Source organism: Gopherus evgoodei, chromosome 4, assembly GCF_007399415.2.
Source record: "Gopherus evgoodei ecotype Sinaloan lineage chromosome 4, rGopEvg1_v1.p, whole genome shotgun sequence".
In the NCBI taxonomy this organism is placed as follows: Eukaryota; Metazoa; Chordata; order Testudines; family Testudinidae; genus Gopherus; species Gopherus evgoodei.
The window spans coordinates 128,202,253-128,229,544 of record NC_044325.1 but is presented as its reverse complement, the minus strand read 5'-3'; the positions used below and the strand labels follow the sequence as shown (position 1 = coordinate 128,229,544).

Sequence of the window (27,292 nt, the reverse complement as noted above, 5' to 3'; positions counted from 1 at the left end):
ATCTCCATCTTGTCTTCAATCCTGCTTCTCACCTCTGGAGGGACTTTGCTACAAGCTGAAGCTCTACACAAGGGACTGATGACCCATCCCAGCTGGGGATGTACTCCAGAGACTTGATTTGAACCTGCAGTTTACTCCATCACTGCTGCAAGCCTGAACTAAGAACTTTGCCATTACTGTATGTAATTGATTCTATTTAACCAATTCTAGCTCTCATCTCTACCTTTTTCCCTTTATGAATAAACCTTTAGATTTTAGATTCTAAAGGATTGGCAACAGCGTGATTTGTGGGTAAGATCTGATTTGTATATTGACCTGGGTTTGGGGCTTGATTCTTTGGGATCTAGAGAACCTTTTTCTTTTATTAGAGTGTTGGTTTTCATAACCATTCTTCCCCAGGACGAGTGGGACTGGTGGTGACACTGGGAGACTAGAGCGTCTAAGGAAATTGCTTGTGTGACTTGTGGTTGGCCAATGGGGTGAAACCGAAGTCATTTTTGTCTGGCTGGTTTGGTTTGCCTTAGAGGTGGAAAGACCCCAGCCTTAGGCTGTGACTGCCCTGTTTGAGCAATTGGTCCTGAATTGGCACTCTCAGTTGGGTCCCGCTAGAACCACATTGTCACAGCCTTCTTGGCAACAAGGGCAAACTGTTGACTCATATCCAGCTTCTTAGCCACTGTAACCCCTAGGTCCTTTTCTGTAGTACTACTGCCTAGCCACCCGATCCCTAGTCTGTGGCAGTGCATGGGATTTTTCCATCCTAAGTGCATTTTCCTTATTGAACCCCATCAGATTTCTTTTGGCATAATCCTCTCATTTGTCTGGTTCCCTCTGTATCCTATCCCTACCCTCCAGCGTATCTACCACTCCTCGCAATTTAGTGTCATCTGAAAACTTGCTGAGGGTGCAATCTATGCCATGCTCCAGATCATTAATGAAGATATTGAACAAAACTGGCCCCAGGACTGACCCCTGGGGCACTCCGCTTGATACCAGCTGCCAACTAGACACGGAGCCATTGATCACTACCATGGGCGCCAGGTTTGTAAAATTTTTGGTGGTGCCCAGAACGGGTCCAAGCAGAGCTGTCACGTCTGTATGGACGGCTCTGCAAATATAAGCCCAAACATTGGTGGAGCCAGGCCCACGTTCCTGAATATTGGCGGAGCATGGGCACCATGGGCCCAGGTAACTCGCTGCCTATGTCACTACCCGTTGAGCTTGATGATCTAGCCAGCTTTCTATCCACTACATTAGCCTTTTTCCAGTCATCTGGGGCCTCACCTGATCGCCATGAGTTTTCAAAGATAATGGCCAATGGCTCTGCAATCACATCCACCAACTCCTTTAGCACCCTCAGATGCAGCATATCTGGTCCCATAGACTTTTGCTTGTCCAGCTTTTCTAAATAGTCCTGAACCACTTCTTTCTCCACAAAGGGCTGGTCATCTCCCCCCCATACTGTGCTGCCCAGTGCCGTAGGCTGGGAGCTGACCTTGTTCATGAAGATGGAGGCAAAAAAAGCACTGAGTACACTTATACCAGCAAAAGTCCCAGTGTAAAAAAATCCTAGGCTTGGGATTTTTCTCCTTTCCTCTGAGGCCTAGTCTATAGTACAAAGGGTTTGCCAGTATAGCTGCATGGGCAAACCCTGCTAGTGCAGATGCAGTCATAGAAGCCAAAAACAGCTTTTGCTGCTATAACTTATTGCATTCAGGGAGTTGGTCAGAGCTATACCATCAAAAGCTCTGTTTTGAAGTTGGCTTCATTGCCAACTTTCTAATCGCACAAAACTGAACACCTCTGACCCACCTTCGCCCATTCTTGAGGCCCCACCCGCCGCTCGCTCCATCTCCCTCCCTCCGTTGCTCACTCTCCTCTACCCTCACTCACTTTCACTGGGCAGGGTACTGGGGTGCGGGTGAGTGAGGGCTCCAGCTGGGGGTGCGGGTTCTGGGGAAAGGCCAGAGATGAGGAGTTTGGGGTGTGGGAGAGAGCTCTGGGCTGGGGCAGGGGGTTGGGGTGGGAGTGGGAGTGCAGAATGCAGACTCTGGGAGGCAGTTTGGGTGCAGGAGGGGACTCAGGGTTGGAGCAGGGGGTTGGGGCATAGGATGAGGTGTGGGGTCCCGGTGGCACTTACTGCGGCTCCCAGGAAGCGGCCACCAGTTCACTGGCCCCCTAGGCACATGGGCGGCCAGTGAGGCTCCACACACTCCCCTCGCATCTGCAGGTTCCCAGCCAATGGAAGCCACAGAGCCAGCACTCAGGGCAGGGACAGTACGCAGAGCCTCCCTGACCACCCATGTGCCTAGGGGCTGTAGGAACCCGGCAGCTGCTTCCGGGGGCCGTGCAGAGCTAGGGCAGGCACAGAGCCTGCCTTAGCCCTGGGCCCACTCTGTGACACCAACCAGACTTTTACGAGTATAGCTATATCAGCAAATCCTTTCTAGTGTAGACTAGGCCTCAATGGAAGAGAAAAAAAATACAGAACCTAGGGGATTGGGATAGCAGGGGGGACTGTGAGTCGGGACTGGGGGCATGGGCAGAGCTGTGGGAGATAGCTCAGGGCTGGGACAGCAGGGGGCTGTGAGGAAGGGTAGAGGGGCACTGGCAGAGCTGGCAGGGGAGGGGGCGGGGCTGGGTTTACCCTGGGGGGCATTTGGGGGCTGGGTGGCATTCAGCACCAAGGTGAGACTCTATGGGACCTGCCCTCCCATGAAACCTGTGCCAATGCTGATAAGCCCATCTAAAGGCTCTGGCTCAGGCAAGCTGCCTGCACCCTGGACTTTGGATGCCCCTCCTATTCCCTGGTGACTGAAAGGAAGTCATAGAGATAATGGAACCAATGTGGGTGTGACAATCCTCTAGCCACGTGTGGGATCAAACCCACAACCTCTGGATCTAAAAAGCTGGAGCCTCTGCTACTTAAGCATGGTCCAGCCTCTTTGCTCATATAGCTGCTTCTTTAGCTTATTAAACAATAGATACAATCCAACAACCAGAGAGAGGCAGCACCTCATCCACAGTTAATATGGGTTTACACATCTCAAACAACTTATTGATCATTTACTTAGTGCGTGGCCAGGTCTACCCAGCTCCCACACTTTCTCTTGGGGTCACAACTCCACCACTCAGCCAAGGTCCTGAGATCTGACCAAGTCTTCTGCCAGGTGTGGTGGGCAGCTAAGAGGGCCAGATTCAAATATCTAGGGTTCCTCTTAACAAACACTTTGAGCCTCCACTCGGAAACATGAAGAAAAAAAACTAAATACCTTCCACAGGTGACCTTAACAGACATCCCTATCCCACTCACATGCAGTGATCAGGTATAAAACAAAGATAACTGTATGAAGCATAGAATATTAGGGTTGAAAGGGACCTCAGGAGATCATCTAGTCCAACCCCCTGCTCAAAGCAGGACAATTCCCAGACAGATTTTTGCCCCAGATCCCTAAATGGCCCCCTCAAGGATTGCGCTCACAATGCTGGGTTTAGGAGGCCAATGCTCAAACCCCTGGGGCATGATGGGGAAGGGACACAGAATCCACTCTGGAAAGCACAGCAACAATAAATCAACTATTATATATATATGACTACTAAGTAAGGCACCCACTCCATGAGGTCTTTGGTCAAAATCTTTTAGCTCAGCTCCCCACCCTTAGCACTCATTTCTGCCTTCCTCACCAAGCACTCCACTCAGTTTGCGGTCCATGGGTCACATAGTCTAGAGTTCAGACAGATCTGTCTCCAGCCCCTAAGGAAAGGGCTACATGGTTCAGTCTTGAGGTTCCACCATTTAACCCATATCTGGTAAGCTAGTTTTGTCAATATTCCCCATAGTCTCCCCAATCCACTCTAAGACCTTACTCCCACCCAAAGCTTGTAAAAATAAAACAAACAACCCAGGAGTCCTGACTCCCATTCCCGCAGTTTGAAAATTAAACAGACATTGCTCATTAATTAATAACAACTTGGTGCATCATAGCAGATAGCCCTGTCCTCCCTGATTAGAATGGAAACCAGTTGTTCCCAAACAGACTGATAGAGAGAACTGCATCTAAAGAGGAAAAAACTCATTATCAGGGGAGCGACAAGATACAGTGAAAGGGCAATAGCTACACATACAGATAACAAAATGCAAATGAGCTCTGGCTCATTCAGTCACTTCTCTGGGTCACCAATAGAAGGCAGTGGAAAGCTCCTCCCCTGGGAAGCATCTGCCCATCTGAAGTCATGAAGCAGCTCTGGAAGGCTCCCACCATTCACCAGTAGATGACAGTAATGAACTCCCTAGAGTAGAACTTCAGGACACAGGCTTTATAGCTTCCTGACTTATTACACCCGCTCTGGATTCCTCCTCCTTCTCTGGGCCTTCAGATACCACCAATTCCATCCAGCCTATTCATACCAGTGAGGATCCAGCCCCATTGACTCCAGTGGAGCTATGGCCAATTCACACTAGCTGGGGATCTGGCCCCATTCATTCCTCACACCCCTCTGCATCCTTGCACCGTCAGTTCTAAGAGAAGGGGGTTGAAGAACCAAGGCCTGGGAGCTGCAGGGGACATGGACATGAAGTCTGAGGGAGGGACAGGTGTGTGGCTAGCAGGTGGGTTGCAGAATGAATCTATTAGACTTTTGGGGCTCAAGGAGAAGCTGTGCACTGAGAGCTCCTCCAGTTGGGCCAGAATCCCCGTTCTCAGCATGCTGTGATTATGTGTGTAACACACACACACACACACACGTACGTACTGTGGGAGTGAGGCAGGAGGAGATCAAAAAAATTAAATTGTGTCTTTCACTTTTTGATCTTAAAAAAAAAAAATCCTGGTTGGGGCCAGTCTCCAGCTTTCTAAGTGGCTCTCCTGATTCTTAGGGGCCTGACTCGTGACTGTGTAACTTTGGGGGTTGCTGACCTAGTGCACGCATGTGTGGACTAGGAGCGTACATCAGCACTGCAAGCAGGAGCCGTAATACCCAGGCCTAATAGACAAACTTGCACTAGCTCTGCTCTAGCTGGTGTGGCAAAAATAGCAGTGTAGAGCCCATCATGGCCTCTGGATCTCAGCTCCATTGGCTAAGCCAAGCCACCATCTGGGCCACTCCAGCCACAGTGCTACATTTATGGCAATAACTTGAGTTGAGCTAGTGTGAGTCTGCCCAAGAACATAAGAATGGCCACATCAATAGTCCATCCAACCCCATATCCTGTCTTCCAACAGTGCCCAATGCTTCACAGGGAATGAACAGAACAGGGCAATTATCAAGAAATTGATCCTCTATCATCCAGTCCCAGCATCTGGCAGTCAGATGCTTAAGGACACCCAGAGCATGGGTTGTATCCCCAACCATCTTGGGTAACATCCATTGCTGGACCTCTATGAACTTAACCAATTATTTTTTGAAATCTTTTTTTTAGACTTTTAGCCTTTACAACCTCTTCTGGCAATGAGTTCCACAGGTTAACCAGGTCAACATGGACTGGGCATCACAACTCCCATCTGCAGTGTAAATAGGATTTTATTTTTATTGATGAATGTTGGTAAATGTCAATTTCAGCATACACACATACCTCTGAAGAACTGTCTCCTTCAATAACAAGCAAAATGTACCACTGGGCAAGGTAAGAAAACAACTGCTTGAGAACTGATTTGAGTTGGTATATTCTGATAAATCACAAACTGTCAACCTCATGTAACAGTTATAAAGCTTTATTGTTTTGAATCTCAGCATCTACTGCCAATAAATGATTGCCTGGCTCCCTCCCCCATTGTGTGACTCACAGGCCCCAGGATTCCCACAACTGTAAAAATTTAAATCTATACAAAGCGGGGGGCAAAATGTTAAAATATCAACATTGATACTATCCATTGAAATTATTAAAAAAAAAAAAAAAAGATTGAAATCTGCCATGTCTGAGTCAGATAGAATGAGCGTGTGTGCATGTGTGTGTCACCATTTACTCTCTCCTGTACCAACCTGTCCCCTTGGCCTCAGTCACATTCCTGGCCACACCTGCCCCCGCTCTCCCTACCCCACGGGAGGCCACATGCAGGGTGTGGACCTCTTTGGCTCCTGGCTGCACCCTCCGGCTCCTGGCCGCACCCTCCTGCCAGAGTTGGGTGTAGGGCAGAAACCAGTGTTGCCTGCAGTCTCAGAGCCAAGAGGAGCTCAGACGAGGGGTGGACTCTTGGGGAGGGGGAGGAGGCCTGTAGAGCGGAGGTCACTGACTCACCATACAGAAGGCAGGCTCAGGTGTGATCTGAGGGGGAAAAGAAACCTGCCCTGTCCAGCTCTCAGGCTCTGGGATGGTGCCCACTGGCAGGTGGTGGTTCAGGGCAGGTGAGTAACAGAGACAGACAGACAGCCCCCCAGATGGGCTGTTAGGCACAGAGTGCTGGAGATGCAGTGAGGAGACAGGGCACAGAGCCAGACAGCAGGGGAAACAGAGACAGGGCCCACCGAGATCAAAGCTGTGATCATGAGGGACGGGGGCTGTGGAAAGACCTCCCTGCTCATGGTCTTCGCCAAGGGTGATTTCCCCAGGGTAAGAACCTCTCCTCTCTTCACACTGCTCCCCCATTGGACCCTGTTTCTGCCTGAGATACCTTTCCCCTCACACTGATCCACCAAGGGGACCCTGCCCCAGAGAGACCCCTCGCCCCTCACACTGGATCCCCATAGGGCCCTGCCCCTACCACAGAGAGGCTTCCCCTCATCCTCTCACTGCTTCTCCATGGGACCCTATCCCTGCCCCAGAGAGACCCACACATACACACTGCTTTCCATGGGACTCTGCCCTAGACCCTCCTCCCCTCACTCTGTTCTCCCACCCCACCCCACATGGGACACAGACTGTATCCAAATCCAGACATGCACCGCTTCCCCTGGGAGAACCCAACCCAGAGAGAACCCCCTCATACAGCTTCCCACATGGGACCCTGAACTAGGAATGCTTGGCCCACCTGTTCTGTCTCCAAGATAACCTCCTCCCCCCCACTGGGTCAAACCCCTGATCCATAGAGTAGCTCCTTCTTGACACAAGCTCGCTGCCCCAGTCTCCCCTGCCAGGTGCTCTGAGTAAGCCCTCTGTGCAGCAAAGCCAGGCAGGAACCTCTGGGGGTGGAGGGAAACTCCCCCCATCAGCAGACTGCAGGAGCCCGGCTGGCCAAGGGAAGTGAAAGTGAACGCTCTGAAGAGAGGCCTGGCCTCATGACATTCTCCCTGCCCAGGAAACCTGCTCTGCTAAGGCCGCCAGCAAACACCCTCCCCAAGGAGCTGGCAGGAGCTCACCCAGGCAGGATTGTCTTAGCAGCCGGCGGTGGCTAGAGAGATCCAAGCCTGCCGGGTTACCTCCAGCAGTGAACCAGGGCATTTCCAGACTTCCCAGCTACATGCTGAGCTGCTGTAAGGCCCTGGCTGAACACACAATTTGTAGCTCTGCTGCTCTGGCTGTACTGGTATAGAGCATGCTGTATAACCCCCTAGTGGTGACAGTTATACTAGTACAGCAGTTCTCAAACTTCATTGCACTGCAACCCCCCTTCTGACAACAAAAATTACTAAAACACAACCCCAGGCATGGAGGAGGGAAATGAAGCCTGAGCTCACCCGAGTCCCACTACCCTGGAAGTGGGGCACGCAGTTGTCATAAACAGATAGCTAAGGGTTAATGTCTCTTACACCTGGAAAGAAGTAATCTGAAACACCTGACCAGAGGACCAATCAGGAAACAAGACTTTTTCAAATCTGGGTGGAGGGTTTTTTGTGTGTGAGTCCTTTGTTCTTGGGTCTTCTGTCTGACTCTCTCTCGGCTATGAGAAGTGATTTCTGTTTCCTGCTTTCTAATCTTCTGTTTCCAAGTTGTGAGTACAAATATAGTAAGGCAGTAAGGTTTCTATTGTTTTTCTTTTGTATTTACATGGATATAGTTGCTGGAGTGCTTTGAATTGTATTCTTTTTGAATAAGGCTGTTTATTCATATTTCTTTTAAGCAATTGACCCTGTATTTGTCACCTTAATACAGAGAGACCATTTTTATGTATTTTTCTTTCTTTTTATATAAAGCTTTATTTTAAGACCTGTTGGAGTTTTTCTTTAGTGGGGAACTCCAGGGAATTGAGTCTGCAGTTCACCAGGGAATTGGTGGGAGGAAGAAGTCAGGGGGAAATCTGTGTGTGTTAGATTTACTAGCCTGACTTTGCATTCCCTCTGGGTGAAGAGGGAAGTAATTCTGTTTTCCAGGACTGGGAACGGGGAGGGTGGAGTCCCTCTGTTTAGATTCACGGAGCTTGCTTCTGTGTCTCTCTCCAGGAACACCTGGAGGGGGGAAGGGAAAAGGTTTATTTCCCTTTGTTGTGAGACTTAAGGGATTTGGGTCTTGGGGTCCCCAGGGAAGGTTTTTGGGGGGACCAGAGTGCCCCAAAACACTCTAATTTTTTGGGTGGTGGCAGCTTTACCAGGTCCAAGCTGGTAACTAAGCTTGGAGGTTTTCATGCTAACCCCTATATTTTGGACGCTAAGGTCCAAATCTGGGACTAGGTTTATGATAGCAGCAAGTTTAACACCAGTCCTGTGACCCCATTAAAACAGGGTCCTGACCCACAGTTTGAGAACTGCTGTGCTAGTATAAACTCAGTAACCCCATGGGGAAATGACCCCAAATTTTGCTCACTAATTGTACCCGCACCTCCATGAGGCACACAAAATGTCAAAGCAATCCAAGTAACTAGGAGGATTTTCTAGCATTTAGAAAAGTTGAGCTTTAAACAGAAAGTTGGTCTAGTCTAGAACTTAACTAGCCCAGGCAGTTTGCTGTAGCATGTGTATACCAGTATGGCCATCAGACCTATTGCAGTGGTTTCATAAATGGAGCCCAGGCAGAAGGACACAGAGCTACTTCAGGTTTTTTGGGCTGGTGAAAAATCAAAGGTTCTCTTAATCTTTCAGGGCAAATCCTATGAAATTTAGTGGGGCAGGAAACAGGTGGGCTCTGTAGGAATTCCTCTACAAACCTACTATAAAAAGCAATGGAGAATGAAACATTTTCTAAAGGCTTTTGTGAACGGTTTTAGAGAATTCTCTAGTGGGGTATCATGCCCTATTTAATGCTATAGGGTGATTCAAATAGACCATATGAAATGTTGTTATAGCCAGGGCCAGTGCAACCATTTAGGCAACTTAGGCGGTCGCCTAGGATGCTAGGATTTGGGGGGCGCCATTTTCTTCGGCAGCGACTGCGGCGGCTGGATCTTCGGCAGCCCAGGTTGCCACTGGCATTTAGGCAGAGGGAGCTGGGGGAGGGGAGCGCGGGGAGGGCCGCCTGCAGCAAGTAAGCAGGGGGGGGCAGCATGCAGGGGAACTCCCTGCCCCAGCTCACCCCTGCCCTGCCTCCTCCCCAAGCACACCATGGCTGCTTCACTTCTCGTGCCTCCCAGGCTTGTGGTGCCTAAGCTGATTGGTGCTCGTACTCGTGCGCAGAACAGGGGTGAGCTGGGGTGGGGGATGGGGACCTGCCGTGAGAGGGCCCTCAGGATATGGGGGGGAGGGTGCAAGGTGGAAGTTTCGCCTAGGGCGTGAAACATTCTTGCACCGGCCCTGGTTATAGCTGTATTGGTCCCAGGGTATTAGAGAAACAAGGTGGGTGAGGGAATAGCTTTTAAAGAGACAAGCTTCCAAGCTCACACAGAGGTCTTCTTTGGAGCATGCATTGGGGCACTCTATATTGGCGCCTCTTCCACCTGAAGAACTGCCTGCATCTCCCCACTAGCACCTTGGTGCTTGCTCTCAGGCTGCACCTCTTGCATGGTGGAGAGGCAGCTTGGAAGAATACACAAAGCGAACATGTTCTTCTCCTTCAAACCCACCTCTGCTGCATGGGCTGCAAATGACACCAACCACCAAGCAACTGGGGAGCTATGGCCACTGTGGGTTCCACTCACCTCTCACTGTGTTTGTGGCAGCCACCCATCCTCTCTGACTTCATGCTTGGCATGTAAACCTTTTGGGGCCAGAACCACCTCCTTCTTATACATGTACAGGGCTGAGCACAATGGGGTGGTGTCTCTCGTAAGCAAATAGATCTGGGAAACAATTTTTCAGTGAATACTTAATTTGCCCACAAAATGCATATTTTAGAGCACCAGAAATATTCACCAACTTGGGTCAAATTCAGTGAAGTTTCAGATTCCCTCCAAAAAATTGGAGGCAAAAAGGTTTTTAATAAAAATGAAAATGTTGTATTTCACCATTTCAAAATTAAACATTTCAACTTTTCATTTCAAAACAGTGTTTCATTTAGAAATGTAGACAGGTTTTTTTAAATGAAAAAGGTTAAACACACCCCAATACAATCCATCATGAAACAAAACACTGAGAGGGAAATGTCTCAGCTCAAATGAAATATTCCATTTGATCCAAGATGAATTTTATTTCAGGGGTTTGGTTTCTGGGGTTTTGGGGGAGAAGGCTTGCGGTTGTGGGTGGTTTTGTTTGGTTTTGGTTTGTGTTTCAAAAAGAAAAGCCCCCCAAAAATCCATTTTGGTTCAAACTGATTTTTTTTCCTTTCAGTTCAGCCCCTGAACTGAAAAAAATCAATATTGGTTCATCTCTACATGTAAATAAAGCAATAATTATTAAAAAAAAAACAGGGAGACACACAGCACAAGCACCCTGGCCCCTAACACATCACATTGGGTGGGTGGGGAGGGAAAACACACTGTTGCAGTGAATGGACCGTGGTTAGGGGCCATCCTTGGGACCTCCATTCAAGTCTCTGCTCTTCCAAAGCGCTTCCTATGTGATCCTGCTCCGCTCAGTGCCTCAGTTTCCCATCTCTACAATGGCGGTATTATTTCCTTACCTCACAAAGGTGTTGCGAGGATAAATACATTAGATTGTGAGGCACTTAGTTATTACAGCGATGGAGGTCATGTGAGTACTTTAGATAGACTGACAGACAAGCATCTAAGGAGGAATGAACACTAGCTCCCCATGGGCCAGCCTGCTGAGCAGTAATGATGGCTGGCTGTCTTTCCTTTCAGCACAGTGACTCTCCCCTTCTTTCTCCTCCTAGGTCTATGTCCCCACTGTGTTTGAGAAGTACTCTGCCTCCTTCCAGATTGATGGCAAGCCGGTGCAAATCAATCTGTGGGACACAGCAGGTACAGTAACTCCTCATTTAATGCTGTAGTTTATTCCTGAAATATGTGACTTTAAGCAAAATGATGCTAAGTGAATCCAATTTCCCCATAAGATGTAATGTAAATGAGGGGGTTAGTTCCAGGGAAATTTTTTTCACAGACAAAAGACTATATATATATATATATATATATATATATATATATATATATATATATATACACACACACTGTGTATATATACACACATGCAGTATAAGTTTTAAACAAACAATTTAATACTGATACACAGTGATGATGATTGTGAAGCTGGGTTGAGGTGGTGAAGTCAGAGGGTGGGATATTTCGCAGGGAATGCCTTACTGCTAAATGATGAACTACAATTTGTTTGAGCCCTCAAGGGTTAACTCGCTGTTAATGTAGCCTCACTCTACAAGACAGCAAGCATGGAGGGAGGGAAGAGAGCATAGCAGACAGAGAGACACACCATGTGTGTGAGAGCAAGAGATGCACATTTCCCCTTTAAGTAGCTGACCCCAGTCTTAAGTACACTGCCTTGTTTATTAGATCAGCTTGCTGAGACCACAGCTGCTGCCTGGAAGCTCCCTCTGTCCTGAACCCTGTTGTGCGTACCCCCTGCTCTATGGAAATGAGGTAATCAGGGTGCAGGAGCAGGGGGAGCAAGACCCCTGACATTAGCCCCCCACTTTTACCCTCCCCCCTACGGCAAACAGGAGTCTCTGGGAGCAGCTCCGTGGCAGTGAGGGGAGGGGCAGCTGCAGCACAGGGAACTTGGAGGAGCAGGGATCTGATAGGGGGGCTGCCCATCCACCCTGGTTACAAGCCCCCACCAGCTAGCTGCAATGGGCTGCTCTTCCTGCAAGCAGCGGATAAAGCAGGCAGCTGCCAAATGCCTTAGAAGGGATCATTGCACAACTTTAAACAAGCATGTTCCCTAACTGATCAGCAACTAACAGTGAAAGGTTAACCGGAAGAACTTTTAAGTGAAGAGTTACTTTACGTACAGGGAGAAGATCCAGGTGTATGAGAGGGGAGGAGTGGTTCAGTGGCCTGCTAAACCCAGGGTTGTGAGTTCCAATCCTTGAGGGGGCCATTTAGGGAACTGGGGTAAAAATCTGTCTGGGGATTAGTCCTGCTTTGAACAGAGGGTTGGACTAGATGACCTCCTGAGGTCCCTTCCAACCCTAATCTTCTATGAGTCTATGATACTCCCACTGTGAACAGTAGAGGGAGCCAACATCCTGGGAGAAAAATTAACCAGTCTATTTGAGTCTAGGAATGTGTGTGTGGGCCAGTGGTTCTCAACCAGGGGTACACAGAAGTCTTCCAGGGGGTACATCAACTCATCTAGATATTTGCCTCATTTTACAATAGGCTACATAAAAAGCACTCTCTCAAGAAAGATCTTGGAGTCATTGTGGATAGTTCTCTGAAAACAACCACTTAGTGTGCAGTGGCGGTCAAAAAAAAAGCAAACAATGTTGGGAATCATTAAGGAAGGGATAGATAATAAGAGAAAATATATTGCCTCTACATAAATCCATGGGACATCCACATCTTGAATAGTGCATGCAGATGTGGTTGCCCCATCTCAAAAAAGATATATTGGAATTGGAAAAAGTTCAGACAAGGGCAACAACAATGATTAGGGGTATGGAACTGGTGCCGTATGAGGAGACGTTAATAAGACTGGGACTTTTCAGCTTGGAAAAGAGATGACTAAGGGGGGGGGAGACATGAGATAGACGTCTATAAAATCATGACTAGTGTTGAGAAAGTAAATAAGGAAGTCCTGGGCCTTCTCATAGCACAAGAACTAGGGGTCACCAAATGAAATTACTAGGCAGCAGGTTTAAAACAACAAAAGGAGGTATTTCTTCACACAATGCACCATCATCCTGTGGAACTCTTTGCCAGAAGATGTTGTGAACAGTGGTGGCTCCAGGCACCAGTGCTCCAAGCGTGTGCCTGGGGTGGCAAGCCACTGGGAGCACCCTGCCGGTCCCTGTGAGGGCAGAAGTCAGGCAGCCTTCGGCAGCTTGCCTGTGGGAGGTCTGCCAGTCCTGCGGCTTCAGTGCTAGTTCAACAGGGGGTATGCTAAAGGCGCAGGATTGGTGGACCTCCTGCAGGCAAGCTACCAAAGGCAGCCTACCTGCCGTGCTTGGGGCAGCTAAAAAGGTAGAGCCGCCCCTGGTTGTGAAGGCCAAAACTATAACAGGGTTCAAAAAGAACTAGATAAATTCATGGAGGATAGGTCCATCAATGGCTATTAGCCAGGATGGGCAGGGATGGTGTCTCTAGCCTGTTTTCCAGAAGCTAGGAATGAGTGACAGGGAATGGATCAGTTGATGATTACCTGTTCTGGTCACACCCTCTGGGGCACCTGGCCTTGGCCACTGTTGGAAGACAGGATACTGGGCTAGATGGACCTTTGGTCTGACCGAGTATGGCCGTTATGTTCACTAGCAAAGTCAGTACAAACTAAAATATCATACTGACAATGACTTCTTTATACTGCTCTGTATACAATACAGTGACATACAAGTACAATAGTTGTATTCCAATTGATTTATTTTATCATATAGTAAAAATGAGAAAGTAAGCAATTTTCCACTAATAGTGTGCTGTGACACTTGTATGTTTATGTCTGATCTTGTAAGCACATAATTTTAAGTGAGGTGAAACTTGGGGTAGGCAAGAGTAATCAGCCTCCTAAAAGGAGTACAGTAGTCAGGAACAGTTGAGAGTCACAGGAGTAAGGCTTGGGGCATGACTTGCTATGCAAATCATAGTTCGATCTAAGATTGTGTACACTATGTGTGTGTGTTCGGGTGTGGTGTACTATGCAAATCAATGGGTGGCTTTTATTAGCATGCAAACTTTCTTAAAACATTTTCCTGCAAACAGAAAGGCCCCTTTCCCACAGGCCCACCTCAGCACTGTGGGATCAAAGTTCTTTCTGGGTTCTGCTGTTGGCATCCTGAGCTCTGTCCCGTACCCTAAGCTTCAAGTGACATGGCCCAGGTCTGCTGGCCCCCCATTCCTTCCAACAGCAGGGGCCAGGCCTCAGAAATTCATAAGATCAGCTTCAAAAAAATTCATGAGATCTGTAATAAACTGGGAGAACTTTCTTTTCTTTCTGGTTTCTGAGCCCTTACCTTGTTAGACTTTCCTCCACTCCATAAGAGCTACAACCTTCCTCTTTATTTAAATGTAGAGGACAGTCACCCCTAATCAAATGACTCCAGGAGCTGGAGCTTCTGGAGAAATACCAGCTGTCGTGATAAAACCATGAGACTCATACCTACATTGCAAAAGCAGGGCTATCGTTCAGATAATGGGTGTGTGGAGTGATGGAAACTCTGGGCATGGGTGAATGGGCAGAAGGCTGTCTATCTAAGATACTTTTCTAGCTCCCATCTTCACAGTATCTGATCTCCTTGCAATCTCTAGAAAATTTATCCTTGCAATGCCCCTGTGAGTTAGGGCACTGCTATAATCCCCATTGTACAGATGGGAAAACTGAGGCATGGCACAGCTAAGAGACTCACCCCAGGTTGCACATGAACTCTATGGCAGAGCAGGAATTTGAACCCAGACCAGCCAGGACAATGCCAGGCAGGCCAAGGAGAAAAAAGCCAAGAGGGGATTCCCCTGGCACTTAGAAGAGCTATGGATCACCACTTCTTGAATCTCTGCCAGCTATTGGGGGGCTTTCTTCAGGGCCTATTTGGAGTGTCAGAGAGTGTAAGTTTGTGGGAGTTCATGCATGTGCTAGAGTGTACATGCGTACACACGTACATGCATCTGTGAGTATGCATGCACATATGTATCAGCACGTTAGTGTGTGTCAGTAGACATGTGTATGTGTGAGTGCACCAGTGGGTGGCTGAATACACATTGTTAGCTGTTCCTGAGGGCTAGATTCCCTCTTACATACAGAGGATGGGGAGGGAGGTTGGGGACCCTGCACTTGAAGGGGAGGGGTACTTAGTGACTGCCATTTCCTCCTCATAGGGCAGGAAGATTACGACAGGCTCCGTCCCCTCTCCTACACAGGAGCCCATGTGATTCTCGTGTGCTTCGATGTCACCAGCCCCAACAGCTTTGACAACATTCTCACAAAGGTAACAAAATGGTCTATAGATCAAAGGGGGGAGGCTGGGACTGGAGTAGCTGGAAGCTCCCCACACAGCCAGTGCTGCTGCCCTGCTCCCTGCAGCACCCCCTGCTGGGAGTGGCAAGGACTGGAGTAGTTGGAAGCTTCCCCCTGACCCCACAGCCAGCACTCCACCCCTCTCTCTGCAGTGCCCCCAGCTGGGAGAGGCTGGGACTGGAGTAGCCAGGAGCTCCCCTACAGCCAACCCCCAATTTCATGAGCATGTATGGTGGGCCATACAATTTCCATACCCAGACATGGCCCTCAGGCCAAAAAGTTGGCCCACCCCTGCTCAAGCTCTGTTCCGCTGGCCTCTATTGTATTCCTTAGGTGTACATCCCATTCTCCGATTTAATGAAGGTGAACATGGGGCTCAGACCCTCCCCTAAAGCCTCTGAAGACATGCGAGGTCTCCTGCCCCAGTGCTCAGCCCCCCGTCTCTATCTTTTTCCCTGCACAGTGGTACCCGGAGGTGAATCACTTCTGCAAGGGTGTCCCCATTGTGCTGGTGGGCTGCAAGACTGACCTGAGGAAGGACAAGGTCCTTCTGAGGTGGCTCCACGAGGACCAGCTGGAGCCCATCACCTACCACAAGGTGATGCAGCCCCTTCCCCATCCTCCCGGCCCACTTGGCCAGCACGCACCATCCTGAATCCTCAGGAAAGAAAAATAGTCCCTCCCAGAGATAATGGGCCAGGGGTCAGCCAAGCTCCTAGACTCCATGTTGGGATGAGGTTGTGACAAGGCAGCAGTTACATCAGCCAAAGTAGGGCATGTACTGGGCCCTGCCAAAGACATGGGGAAGCCCAGGGATGGTGGTAGGGGAGGTGATGCTCAATGGGAATGGATCCTGGAGGCCCCAGGCTGTACAATGGGCATGCCATGCCTTCAGCAGGGTCACCACCCTCTACCAACTGCAGGTCTCACACCACTCCCCGGTTGTAGGCGGAGGCCATGGCCCAGGAGGTACATGCTGTCACCTACTTCGAGTGCTCAGCCAAGTACCAGGAGAACATCACCAACATCTTCACAGAGGCCTCCAGTGCCATGCAGAAGAGCCAGCGCAAATGGAAACTCAAGAGGAGCTGCCTGCTCTCCTAGCCAGCTCCACACTCCTCCTGGGGACGCCCCAATGCCCTGCACCCATCCCAGGGCCAGCACTTCCCTCCAGCATCTCCATGGGCATTGGCTCCCACACAGCCAGGACCGATGGCAGATCTCGCCCTCCTTGCAGCAGGCATCACCAGGAGGTGAATGATGCCACAGGAAGGTCGAGTGCCTCCCCCATAGTCTGACATGGCTCCTTCTCCACTCTGGTCTCATTCCAGCTGGTTCCAGCTCGCAGGATTCACTCCCTCAGCTCTGTAACAGAACATAAGTACATGTCCAATAGCCTAACTCCTCCGAGCTTCACCTTGCTCCATTTGGCAGCTACCAGCCCACATGGCTTCTAATAGCACAGCTCAGCTCAGCACTGCTCCCATCACCGTAACCAGGCTTGGCTTGGTGGGGCTCCCGCACAAACTCCCAGCACTGATCCACAGGGGCCCCATTCATGACCAGTTCCCCAAATCCATCCACAAGACTCCACAGCCACAAGTCTCTGCAGTGAATAAGCCCAAGGAGGGACTGTGGTGTTGTCTTTGTTGTATGTTTGTACAGCACCTCACAAAGTGAGGTCCTGGCCCATGGCTGGGGCTCCTGGATGCTGCAATAATACACATAATAAATACTAACTGGGAGTAACAGATAAGGCTGAGCAAAGGGCTGAGGGTGAGGCTCCCTCTCCCATCAGGGAGATCCAAGTGAGGAAATGCCCAAAGACCCCTTGGTGTGAGAGATGGGAAGGACCAACTAGACCACCCAGCTTATCACCACAAAGCCAGGGCAGGACTGATCTCCCAACAGGACATTTCCTATGGTCTTGACCAGTCATGTTCAGTGCCATTGGGGCTCCCATCACCTCCCCTGGAGGCAGATCCCATGGCCTAAGCCATCTCATCTTCCCAGGGCTGCCCAGAGGATTCAGGGGGCTTGGGTCTTCAGCAGCAAGGGCCCCCCACTGCCAAATTGCTGCCAAAGACCCAGCACTTCAGCAGAGGGTCCTGGAGTGGAAGGACCCCTCCCCCGCTGCTGGAGACCTGGAGCAGAAGCAGCTCCGGGGGCCCTGGAAAACTCTCGCGAGGCCCAGGCCCCCCGGAGCGAGTGAAGGACCCTGCTCCATGGGCCCCCAAAAACTCTCAGGGGGGCCCCTACGGGGCCTGGAGCAAATTGCCCCACTTGCCTACTCCCCCCTTTCTGGGCAGCCCTACATCTCCCAGAATATCTCCTCGCTTCTCTTTTCACTCACTCAGGTTCCATCCTATGACTTGAGTTATTCCCCTGTCTGTCAAATTAAGATCCTCCTTCCTGGGGGTTTAACCCATCAGAGATCCTGTGTCACAACCCCCCTTCACTGCTGCACCCCTAAATCAGCTGGATCCTCCTAAATCAGTCACCTGAGCTCTTCTCTGAGCAGCTACCAGTGTGTTGATTTCACTCTGGTAATGTGGTACCCAGAGCTCAGCACAACAGGACAGAACCTGACTGGAGTAAATTGGCATCATTCCATTGACTCCAATAGGGCTGCACCAATTTACACCAGCTGGGGATCTGGGCCAGATGCCAATGGAGTAATGCCAAATTTACACTGGCTAGGGATTTAGCCCCCTTGCAGCTCCAGCTGGGGATCTGGCCCATTGATTCCAATGGAAATAGGGTTGATTTACACCATTTGGGGATCTGGCTCTCCTAACTCCAGAGCTACAACCAGTTTACACCCACTGGGTACCTAGCCTCCTTGATTCCAATGGAGTGATGCTGATCAGCCCCATGGGGCTGGAGGAGGCTGGCATACATACTAGTTATAGGGAATGGGATGACCCACCCCATTGGGAATTAACTAAGTTAGCCACAAGAGTGACACAAAGGACCTTTGGCAAAGGGTCCCCTGTTCTGCACAAGCAACTCTTATTTCAGACCTGATAAACTCACTACATCAAACATGTCTTGCCCAGCATTTATCCATGAAGGGTAATATGGAAGATAAGTCACAAGCTTTCTGTAGCTATCAAGACTCCTAATCATTGCAAGTAGTTGTTACAGGTAATAATTTAAGAAACATAACTACATTGAAAGTATGCTTTATGGACTCAGTCGAAGATGGTCTCCCAGGAATATGTCTGGTGAAAACCCATTCAAGCAGGAGTTGTCATGCGTCCCTCATTAGTGGTGATGTAATGCAAGGCTCAATTATCTAACCTTGCTCCATCCCAAGATTATCAATAGAAAACTACCAGAAACCACTGCAAATACCTGAAAACAGAGATAAAAAAGACAAGGGGCCACCCTATCTATGACAGGACAAAAGACTGTTTCAGTATGTGACAAAGTGGGGATTTTCTATAATATTTTTATGAGCCTCAGTTTCCTCATGTTGCATTGTTAGCCATGGAGGGGGTAGGAGGGGGGAAGGACTGTTGGCTCACAGGGCAGGCTGAGACACACAAGTATGAATGTCACCTGTCTGAGCCTGTATGGGTTTGTGAGTTGGTGTCAGTGCAATGGTGCCCCCTCTGGCCAGATAGGGCATAACAGCTGAAGTTGGCCTGGCACACAGTGGTGCTGGAACCCTTTTAACAGGGGGGATGCTGAAAGCCAGCCCCTTTACCCCTGTCCACACCCCTCCCCTAGCTGAAGCCAGGAGCAGTGCTATGTCTCTGGGAAGGAGGACCCAGACAGGGGTAAGGGGGCAAAGGCTGGGAGTGAGCACAGGGCCAGTAGCAGGGCCCCAGGCATGGGTCCAACAGCTGAGGTGCAAGCCACAAACACAGAGCCAGAGAGTGGAGTCCCAGGCACAGGGCCCCAGGGCTAGGAGTGGGGCCCTGAGGCAAGAGCCCCAAGCACAGACCAGCAGCCAGGACCCAAGCCCCAGGCTGTAGAGTGGAGGCCTGGGTGCAGGGCCAGTGGGCCTGCACAAAACCTGGGGATGCTGCAGCACCCCCCACACCTCTAGTTTCCACACCTATGATCAGTGGTTTAGTAGAGGAACCCAGACCCACCCACTCAAGGAGGTTCCAACTCAGGGCCCTCAAGCTATATAAGCCAGATCAGTATTCATCACCTCCAGCTGTGCCCTAAGCTCCTGCTTACCTCCCCCAGGTGCTGGGGGCTGTCTCCTCCTAAAGTGTTCTCCCTGAACAGCTCTTCAGCAGCTTGCTGGAAAGAGTGCCCTCCTCCAGGCCTGCTTACTCCTTGGGGAAACACATCACCCTCTCCCAGTCCTTTTATATTCCCAGTTGCACTGAGGCAGCCAATCAATGAGGGCAGGCAATGAGGGCTGTGTTAACCCTTTAGTTGCTGGGCTGGCATGGGGTACATACACTCCATTATAGGGTCATTTTAAAAAAGAGTGGCCGAAGCCAGTCCCATATCAATGGGAAGTCCAAAAAGACAATGGAAAACCTAGTCACCAGCACATTGACACCTAGCAACCAAGGACCCAGGGGGAGAAGGGTTTCCCCACCTCTCAGCAGGGAAGCTAAGCAAAAACCTGGGTTGAAGAACAAAAGACAAAACTGTGGAGGTGAGGGTGTTGAGGGTTGGCTGCTGGAGAAAGTCTGGGGCTCTCACTTGGGAATAGACCAAGGAGGTCAGATGAACAGAGACAAAGACTAAACAATGGGGTTGTGATGTTTCCCAGGGTACAATTTGGCCTGTTGAACAGCTGCGTCCCCTCATTTCTCCAATCTGGGGTGCCTTTTACACTGCTTTGCTGTAAGAGCAGCCACTCCTGGACTGTTCACCCACAGCCTCGAGTTTGTAAATTACTCCCAGCTGAGTTATATGATAGCTCTAAGCCAGCTGCTCCTGAATTATATTGCAGAGTGACTCCAGAAAATTACTAGTTCCAGACTTGTCCCCACAAATGTGCATTTGGTGCTGCCCAGCACCCGCCTGGACAATACACGCTCATAGAAAGTCTGTCATTTCAGTAATAGAAAATGATATGCACAAACTCCATTATCTCAAGTGGAGGTTCCCAAACGTTTCAATCCAAACACACACTGGTTCAGTTAAAATGAATTTATTAACTAAAGAAAGGTAGATTTTAAGTGATTACAAGTGATGAGGCATAAAAGTCAGAACTGGTTACAAAGAAATAAAAGGTAAGAGGCAAACTAATACCTAACTTAACAAGCTAAGTGAATTTAAAGCAAAAGAGTTTCTCACTATAAGCTTACAGCAGTCTGGCTGGATTTTTCAGTCAGGACCCCTCCCCCAGTTCAATGATGCGTCTTTTGTCTTTCAAACATTGTTGATGCCATGAGTACAGATGAGAGGAAAGGTGATTTGGGGCCTCTGTTACTCATTTTTATATCTTTTCCTCCTCTCTGAGACTCTTCTCCAGCTGGGGTTCAGAAGACAGCCAGTCTGTTAACCAGGCTGCTCCTTTCTGTTAGCCAGACAGCCAGGCTGTTCCATTCAGCAGGGTGATGGATGCTCTACCCCTCACAGCCGCTGCTCCAATGGGCAGCAGGACACTGTGGGGAGTCAATCACCTTGGGTGACGGAACATCAGCCCCATGGGACATTCCAGGGCAGCTGGCAGCAAGAGCTTCATGTGGCTGGGAGTTGACTCCCCATGGTGCTTTCAGGGCTCTTGCCACTCCCACCCCCTCTGCTGCCGCCCGAGATCTAGCCTTAAAGCGCTGTTCTGCTCTACAGCCTTATTCTCTGTTGTGATCCAGCCCCTGTATGACAGGGGACATGGTGAAAGCGAATGGAGACAGCCCCCAGGGAATAACCCACAGGCAGAGGGCCTCCCTGAGCAGCACAGAGCCAGCACAAGGTCTTGATATTGATTCCTCTGTTCTCCTCTAGCATCTCAGCCCAGGGGGAGCTCCAATATTCCAGCTATTCTCTGCTTCCCATGGCCCAGACTGCCCCCTTCCCTCCCATTTTAGTGCTCAGATGAGAACTGGGGACACCGTAGCCTCGTGGGCTTCATTTATCGCAGCTCACCAGCTCAGAGACAAACTACATGCCCATTTTAGAAGCAAAATGAAGCTGCTTTCCCTAACCATGGACCAGCCCTGCAGTCACCACCTGGGGTCCAGGAGGCTCCTTCCCTCCCAAGCAGCAGCCAGAATGAAGAGTTTGCAGTGGGCAGCAGCAGGTTCATGGTTCTGCTAGCAATGCTCAAGGCAGACAGCAATCCAGCTCTCTCTCCTGTTGCTGTGCTGGCTCTGCAGGGACAGCAGCAGGAAAGCAGTCAAACCTGGCTGTAACTGGCTCTAGCTCCAGTACCCACGGGGTACAGGTTGAGGGAGGAACAAGGGGTCATCGCTACCTACACACTGTGACTGTACTTGCTTCCTTCTTCTAGAGCAGTTATTATATGTGACTGCAGCGGTGCCTAAAGGCTCCTGACCAAGAACTGGGCCCATTGTGCGAGGTGCTGCATAGACCCTTGACTGGCATCTGGGCCCATTGTGCCAAGCACTGCACAGACCCGTGACTGACTCCTAGGCCCATTGTGCCAGGTACTGCACAGACCCCTAACTGACATCTGGGCCCATTGTGCCAGGCACTGCAGACCCCTGACATCTGGGCCCATTGTGACAGGCACTACACAGTCCCCTGACATCTGGGCTCATTGTGCCATGTACTGCACAGACCCCTGACTGACATCTGGACCCATTGTGCCAGGCACTGTACAGACCCCTGACTGATATCTGGGCCCATTGTGCCAGGCACTGGACAGACCCCTAACATTTGGGCTCCATTGCTCTGACCACTAGACTCATCTCCTCTCCCAGAGCCAGGGCTAGAACCCAGAAGACCAGCCTCCAGCTCTAACCCGACTAGACCTTACTCCCACCCAAAGCTTGTAAAAATAAAACAACAAACTCAGGAGTCCTGACTCCCATTCCTGCAGTTTGAAAATTAAACAGACATTGCTCATTAATTAATAATAACTTGGTGCATCATAGCAGATAGCCCTGTCCTCCCTGATCAGAATGGAAACCAGTTGTTCCCAGACTGATAGAGAGAACTGCATCTAAAAAGGAAAAAACTCATTATCAGGGGAGCGACAAGATACAGTGAAAGGGCACTAGCTATACATGCGGATTGGAAGGAAGATTTAGGGTCTTGTGTTATGCAGATGATCTAATGGTCCATTATGGCACTAAACTCCATGACTCCGTGAATTCAGGTAGATACAATGCTATGGTTTGGCAGGATGGAGCTCAGAACAAGGTTGCAGTTTGGAAGTGGGAAATCTTTCACTGTGATCAGTGTGTTCGGACAGGAAGTTGTTACTGCTGCCAGACCCCATGCACCCCCATTCTTGCCATTCATAAAGACAGCAGAGGATGATTCACTCTCCTTGCAGGCCAGGGGAGAAGGAGAGCAGAAATATCCAGAAAAGTAGATCTCACAATCCATAGATTGGAAGAAATACCCCTGTTGCTTTTCATATGGGTCTGTCTTCACTGGATTTTTGTAACTTAATTGCCAATTAACTAAAAGTACTTAGCCCATTTGTAGCTGCTAGTGTTAACACTCTCCATTCTTTTGTTCCAGGCTACAGATGGTCAGACTCAGATCATCAGAGGCATTTACCGTCCTACCTTCTGTTGAAATTAATGTGAATGGGGAGCGTAGGCCCAGATTTACAAAGGGACTCAGGTCATATCTACACTGTGGGTGCTGTAGTGCCGTAGCGTAGATACTTCCTACATTAACAGAAGGGGTTTTTCTATTCCTGTAGGAATTCCATCTCCCTGGGAGACAGGAGCTAGGAGGCTGGAAACATTCTTCTGTCCAGTAGCTGTGTATACATTGGGGGTGAGTTCGACAAAGCTACAGTACTCAGGGGTGCAGATTTTTCACACCCCTGAGCACTGTAGTTATGTCGACCTAACTTTGAAGTGTGGACAGATGCTTAGAAAGTCACAGAACAATGCTGTGATCCACAAAGCCCAAGTGAGGCACCTAGGCTCCCTGCATGATGAATGGGGAGAAATAAGTGCCTTAGAAAGCAATCCACAAAAGCCAGCATGCCAGTGGGGGAGTCACATTGGCAATAAGAGATATACAGTCCAGCCTGCCTGACCAGCCTAGTATAAGCTCAGCTCTTGCCTTCCAATCTCCAACACTGAAGCCTGTGGAACGCCCCAGGATCAGCCCACCTCTTAATGGGGATTTACATCTTTCCACACAAAGGGGGCTCTGACATTTGTATTGCACCATCCACTCTCTTTGCAAGGGGCTGGCTGGTGGCCAAGAATTAGTGCACAGGAAAGGGGCTGGCTGCTGGGGACACCCTGTGGGAACCACTACAGCGTCAGTATTGTGGTCCCTCCTGTATGGGTGGATCTCAGGGACAACAGTCTGTGCTGTTCCACATCCCTAGCAGACTCCTTGGCTTGGGGTCTGCATAACCATCAGGGAATCCAGGCGGCTTTGGGGCTCAACCACCTGCTCCTTCCTTCCAAATCAGTTCCCTGATACAGCTTGACCTAGGTGCAAACAAAATGTTGCAAGGGCTGGAAAATGTTGATGGCACATATTTTAGGGGCACTGTATCTCAGGGATCCTGTTATGTAATAACCCCAAATTTGGATCACTTAGCTGACTCTGGAGCCCCATGAGGCACAGGCATTTTCAAGACAATCTGAGCAAACCCGTGGATGTGAGGGCACTTTGAAAAATCATCTGTTAAACAGTGAGTCTCAGCTTTAGCTAAAGCAGAGCAGTTGCTCTGTTATCTTAAAGAAATCCTCAGGATCCCTGGCTCTTCTATATCACTTTTCATCCATACATCTCAAAGCACTTTACAAAGGAGGTTATCATCATTAGCCCTCTTTCACAGATGGGGAAACTGAGGCCCAGAGAAACAGCACAACTTGCCCAACATCATCCAGCAGGGCAGTGACAGGGACAATAGAAATCGAGGGGACTTGCAGCCAGAGGGACAGGGGATAGACCGGAGAATCGCACTGTCACCAGGAAAAGGAAGGTCTACGTGACTGGGGACTCTTTACTGAGAAGAATAGACAGGCCTGTAACTAGAGCTGATCCAGAGAACAGAAGGGTGAGCTGTCCGCCGAGTGCTAAGATACGCGATGTGGACCTAAGGCTGAAAAGGATCCTAATGGGAGCGGGAAAGAATCTGCTGATTGTCCTTCATGTGGGAACAAATGATACGGCTAGATTCTCGCTGGAACGTATAAAGGGAGACTATGCCAGACTGGGAAAGACACTTAAGGAAATCGAGGCTCAGGTGATCTTCAGTGGGATTCTGTGTGTTCCTAGAGAAGGGCAACAAAGGTGTGATAAGATTATGGCGGTCAACAGATGGCATGGTCAGGCAGTGGTGCTATAAGGAGGGCTTTGGGATGTATGGCCACTGGGGTATAGCATTCATGGACAGAGGACTGTTCTCTCGGGACTGACTTCACCTGAGTAAGGAGGGAAATAGACTTCTAGGATGGAGGCTGGCACAACTGATTAAGAGAGCTTTAAACTAGGAATTTGGGGGAGATGGTTGGGAGATGTCCAGGTAATCTCCATGCTGGAATTCAACATTGAGAGGGAAGAAAACATACTAAGAGAGGATACAGCCATGGGCAGGAGAACGACAAAAGGAAGAAGGGTGGTATAGATACCAGTCTAATTGGTGATACTGGTGGTAGAATGTCTGTGCCTAACAGAGTAAAGAATGTCAGTGAAACCAAATGGCAAAAATTAAGATGTTTGTACACTAATGCGAGGAGCCTGCGTAACAAAATGGAGGAACTAGAGCTACTGGTGCAGGAAGTGAAACCGGATATTATAGGGACAACAGAAATATGGTGGAATAGTAGTTATGACTGGAGTACAGGTATTGAAGGCTATGTGCTGTTTAGGAAAGACAGAAATAAAGGCAAAGGTGGTGGAATAGCATTGTATATCAATGATGAGATAAACTGTAAAGAAATAGGAAGTGATGGAATGGATAAGACAGAATCTGTCTGGGCAAAAATCACATTGGGAAAGAAAGCTACTAGAGCTTCCCCTGAGATAGTGCTTGGGGTGTGCTACAGACTGCCGGGATCTGATCTGGATATGGATAGAGACCTCTTTAATATTTTTAATGAAGTAAACGCTAATGGGAATCATGGGAGACATTAACTTCCCAGATATAGACTGTAGGACAAGTGCTAGTAATAATAATAGGGCTCAGATTTTTCTGGATGTGATAGCTGATGGATTTCTTCACCAAGTAGTTGAAGAACCAACAAGAGGGGATGCCATTTTAGATTTGGTTTTGGTGAGTAGTGAGAACCTCATAGAAGAAATGGTTGTAGGGGACAACATTGGTTCGAGTGATCATGAGCTAATTCAGTTCAAACTAGATGGAAGGATAAACAAAAATAGATCTGGGACTAGGGTTTTTTATTTCAAAAGGGCTAACTTTAAAGAATTAAGGAAATTAGTTAGGGAAGTGGATTGGACTGAAGAACTTGTGGATCTAAAGGCAGAGGAGACCTGGAATTACTTCAAGTCAAAGTTGCAGAAACTATCAGAAGCCTGCATCCCAAGAAAGGGGAAAAAATAATAGGCAGGAGTTGTAGAACAAGCTGGATTAGCAAGCATCTCAGAGAGGTGATTAAGAAAAAGCAGAAAGCCTACAAGGAGTGGAAGATGGGAGGGATTAGCAAGGAAAGGTACCTTACTGAAGTCAGAACATGTAAGGATAAAGTGAGAAAGGCCAAAAGCAATGTAGAGTTGGACCTTGCAAAGGGAATTAAAACCAATATAAATTTATAAATTTATAGCCATATAAATAAGAAGAAAACAAAGAACAAGTGAGACCGCTAAACACTGAGGATGGAATGGAGGTTAAGGATAATCTAGGCATGGCCCAATATCTAAACAAATACTTTCCCTCAGTCTTTAATGAGGAGCTTAGAGATAATGGTAGGATGACAAATGGAAATGAGGCTATGGAGGTAGATATTACCACATCCGAGGTAGAAGCCAAATTCGAACAGCTTAATGGGACTAAATCGGAGGGCCCAGATAATCTTCATCCAAGAATATTAAAGGAACTGGCACATGAATTTGCAAGCCCATTAGCAAGAATTTTTAATGAATCAGTAAACTCAGCGGTTGTACCGTACGACTGGAGAATTGCTAACATAGTTCCTATTTTTAAGAAAGGGGAAAAAAGTGATCCGAGTAACTATAGGCCTGTTAGTTTGACATCTGTAGTATGTAAGGTCTTGGAAAAAATGTTGAAGGAGAAAGTAGTTAAGGACATTGAGGTCAATGGTAATTGGGACAAAATACAACATGGTTTTACAAAAGGCAGATCATGCCAAACCAACCTGATCTCCTTCTTTGAAAAGGTAATAGATTTTTTAGACAAAGGAAACACAGTGGATCTAATTTACCTCAGTTTCAGTAAGGCATTTGATATGGTTCCAGATGGGGAATTATTAGTTAAATTGGAAAAGATGGGGATCAATATGAAAATTGAAAGGCGGATAAGGAACTGGTTAAAGGGGAGACTACAACGGGTCGTACTGAAAGGTGAACTGTCAGGCTGGAAGGAGGTTACTAGTGGAGTTCCTCAGGGATCAGTTTTGGGACCAATGTTATTTAATCTTTTTATTACTGACGGCACAAAAAGTGGGAATGTGATAATAAAGTTTGTGGATGACACAAAGCTGGGAGGTATTGCTATCATACAGGAAGATCTGGATGACCTTGTAAACTGGAGTAATAGTAACAGGATGAAATTTAATAGTGAAAAGTTCAAGGTCATGCATTTAGGGAGTAATAACAAGAATTTTAGTTATAAATTGGAGACACATCAGTTGGAAGTAACAGAGGAGGAGAAGGACCTCGGAGTTTGGTTGATCACAGGATGACTATGAGC

General features: G+C 48.6%; 1 protein-coding gene across 1 annotated transcript; it reads left to right on the top strand.

Annotated features, from left to right (window-relative positions):
* The first annotated feature begins 6,403 nt into the window (after positions 1–6,403).
* RHOD (ras homolog family member D) lies at positions 6,404–16,998 on the top strand. The gene is given in 5 exon segments (XM_030562652.1): positions 6,404–6,547; positions 11,075–11,162; positions 15,177–15,286; positions 15,779–15,913; positions 16,264–16,998. Coding segments are annotated over 5 exon segments (633 nt in total). The 3' UTR covers positions 16,420–16,998.
* The last annotated feature ends 10,294 nt before the right edge of the window (positions 16,999–27,292 follow it).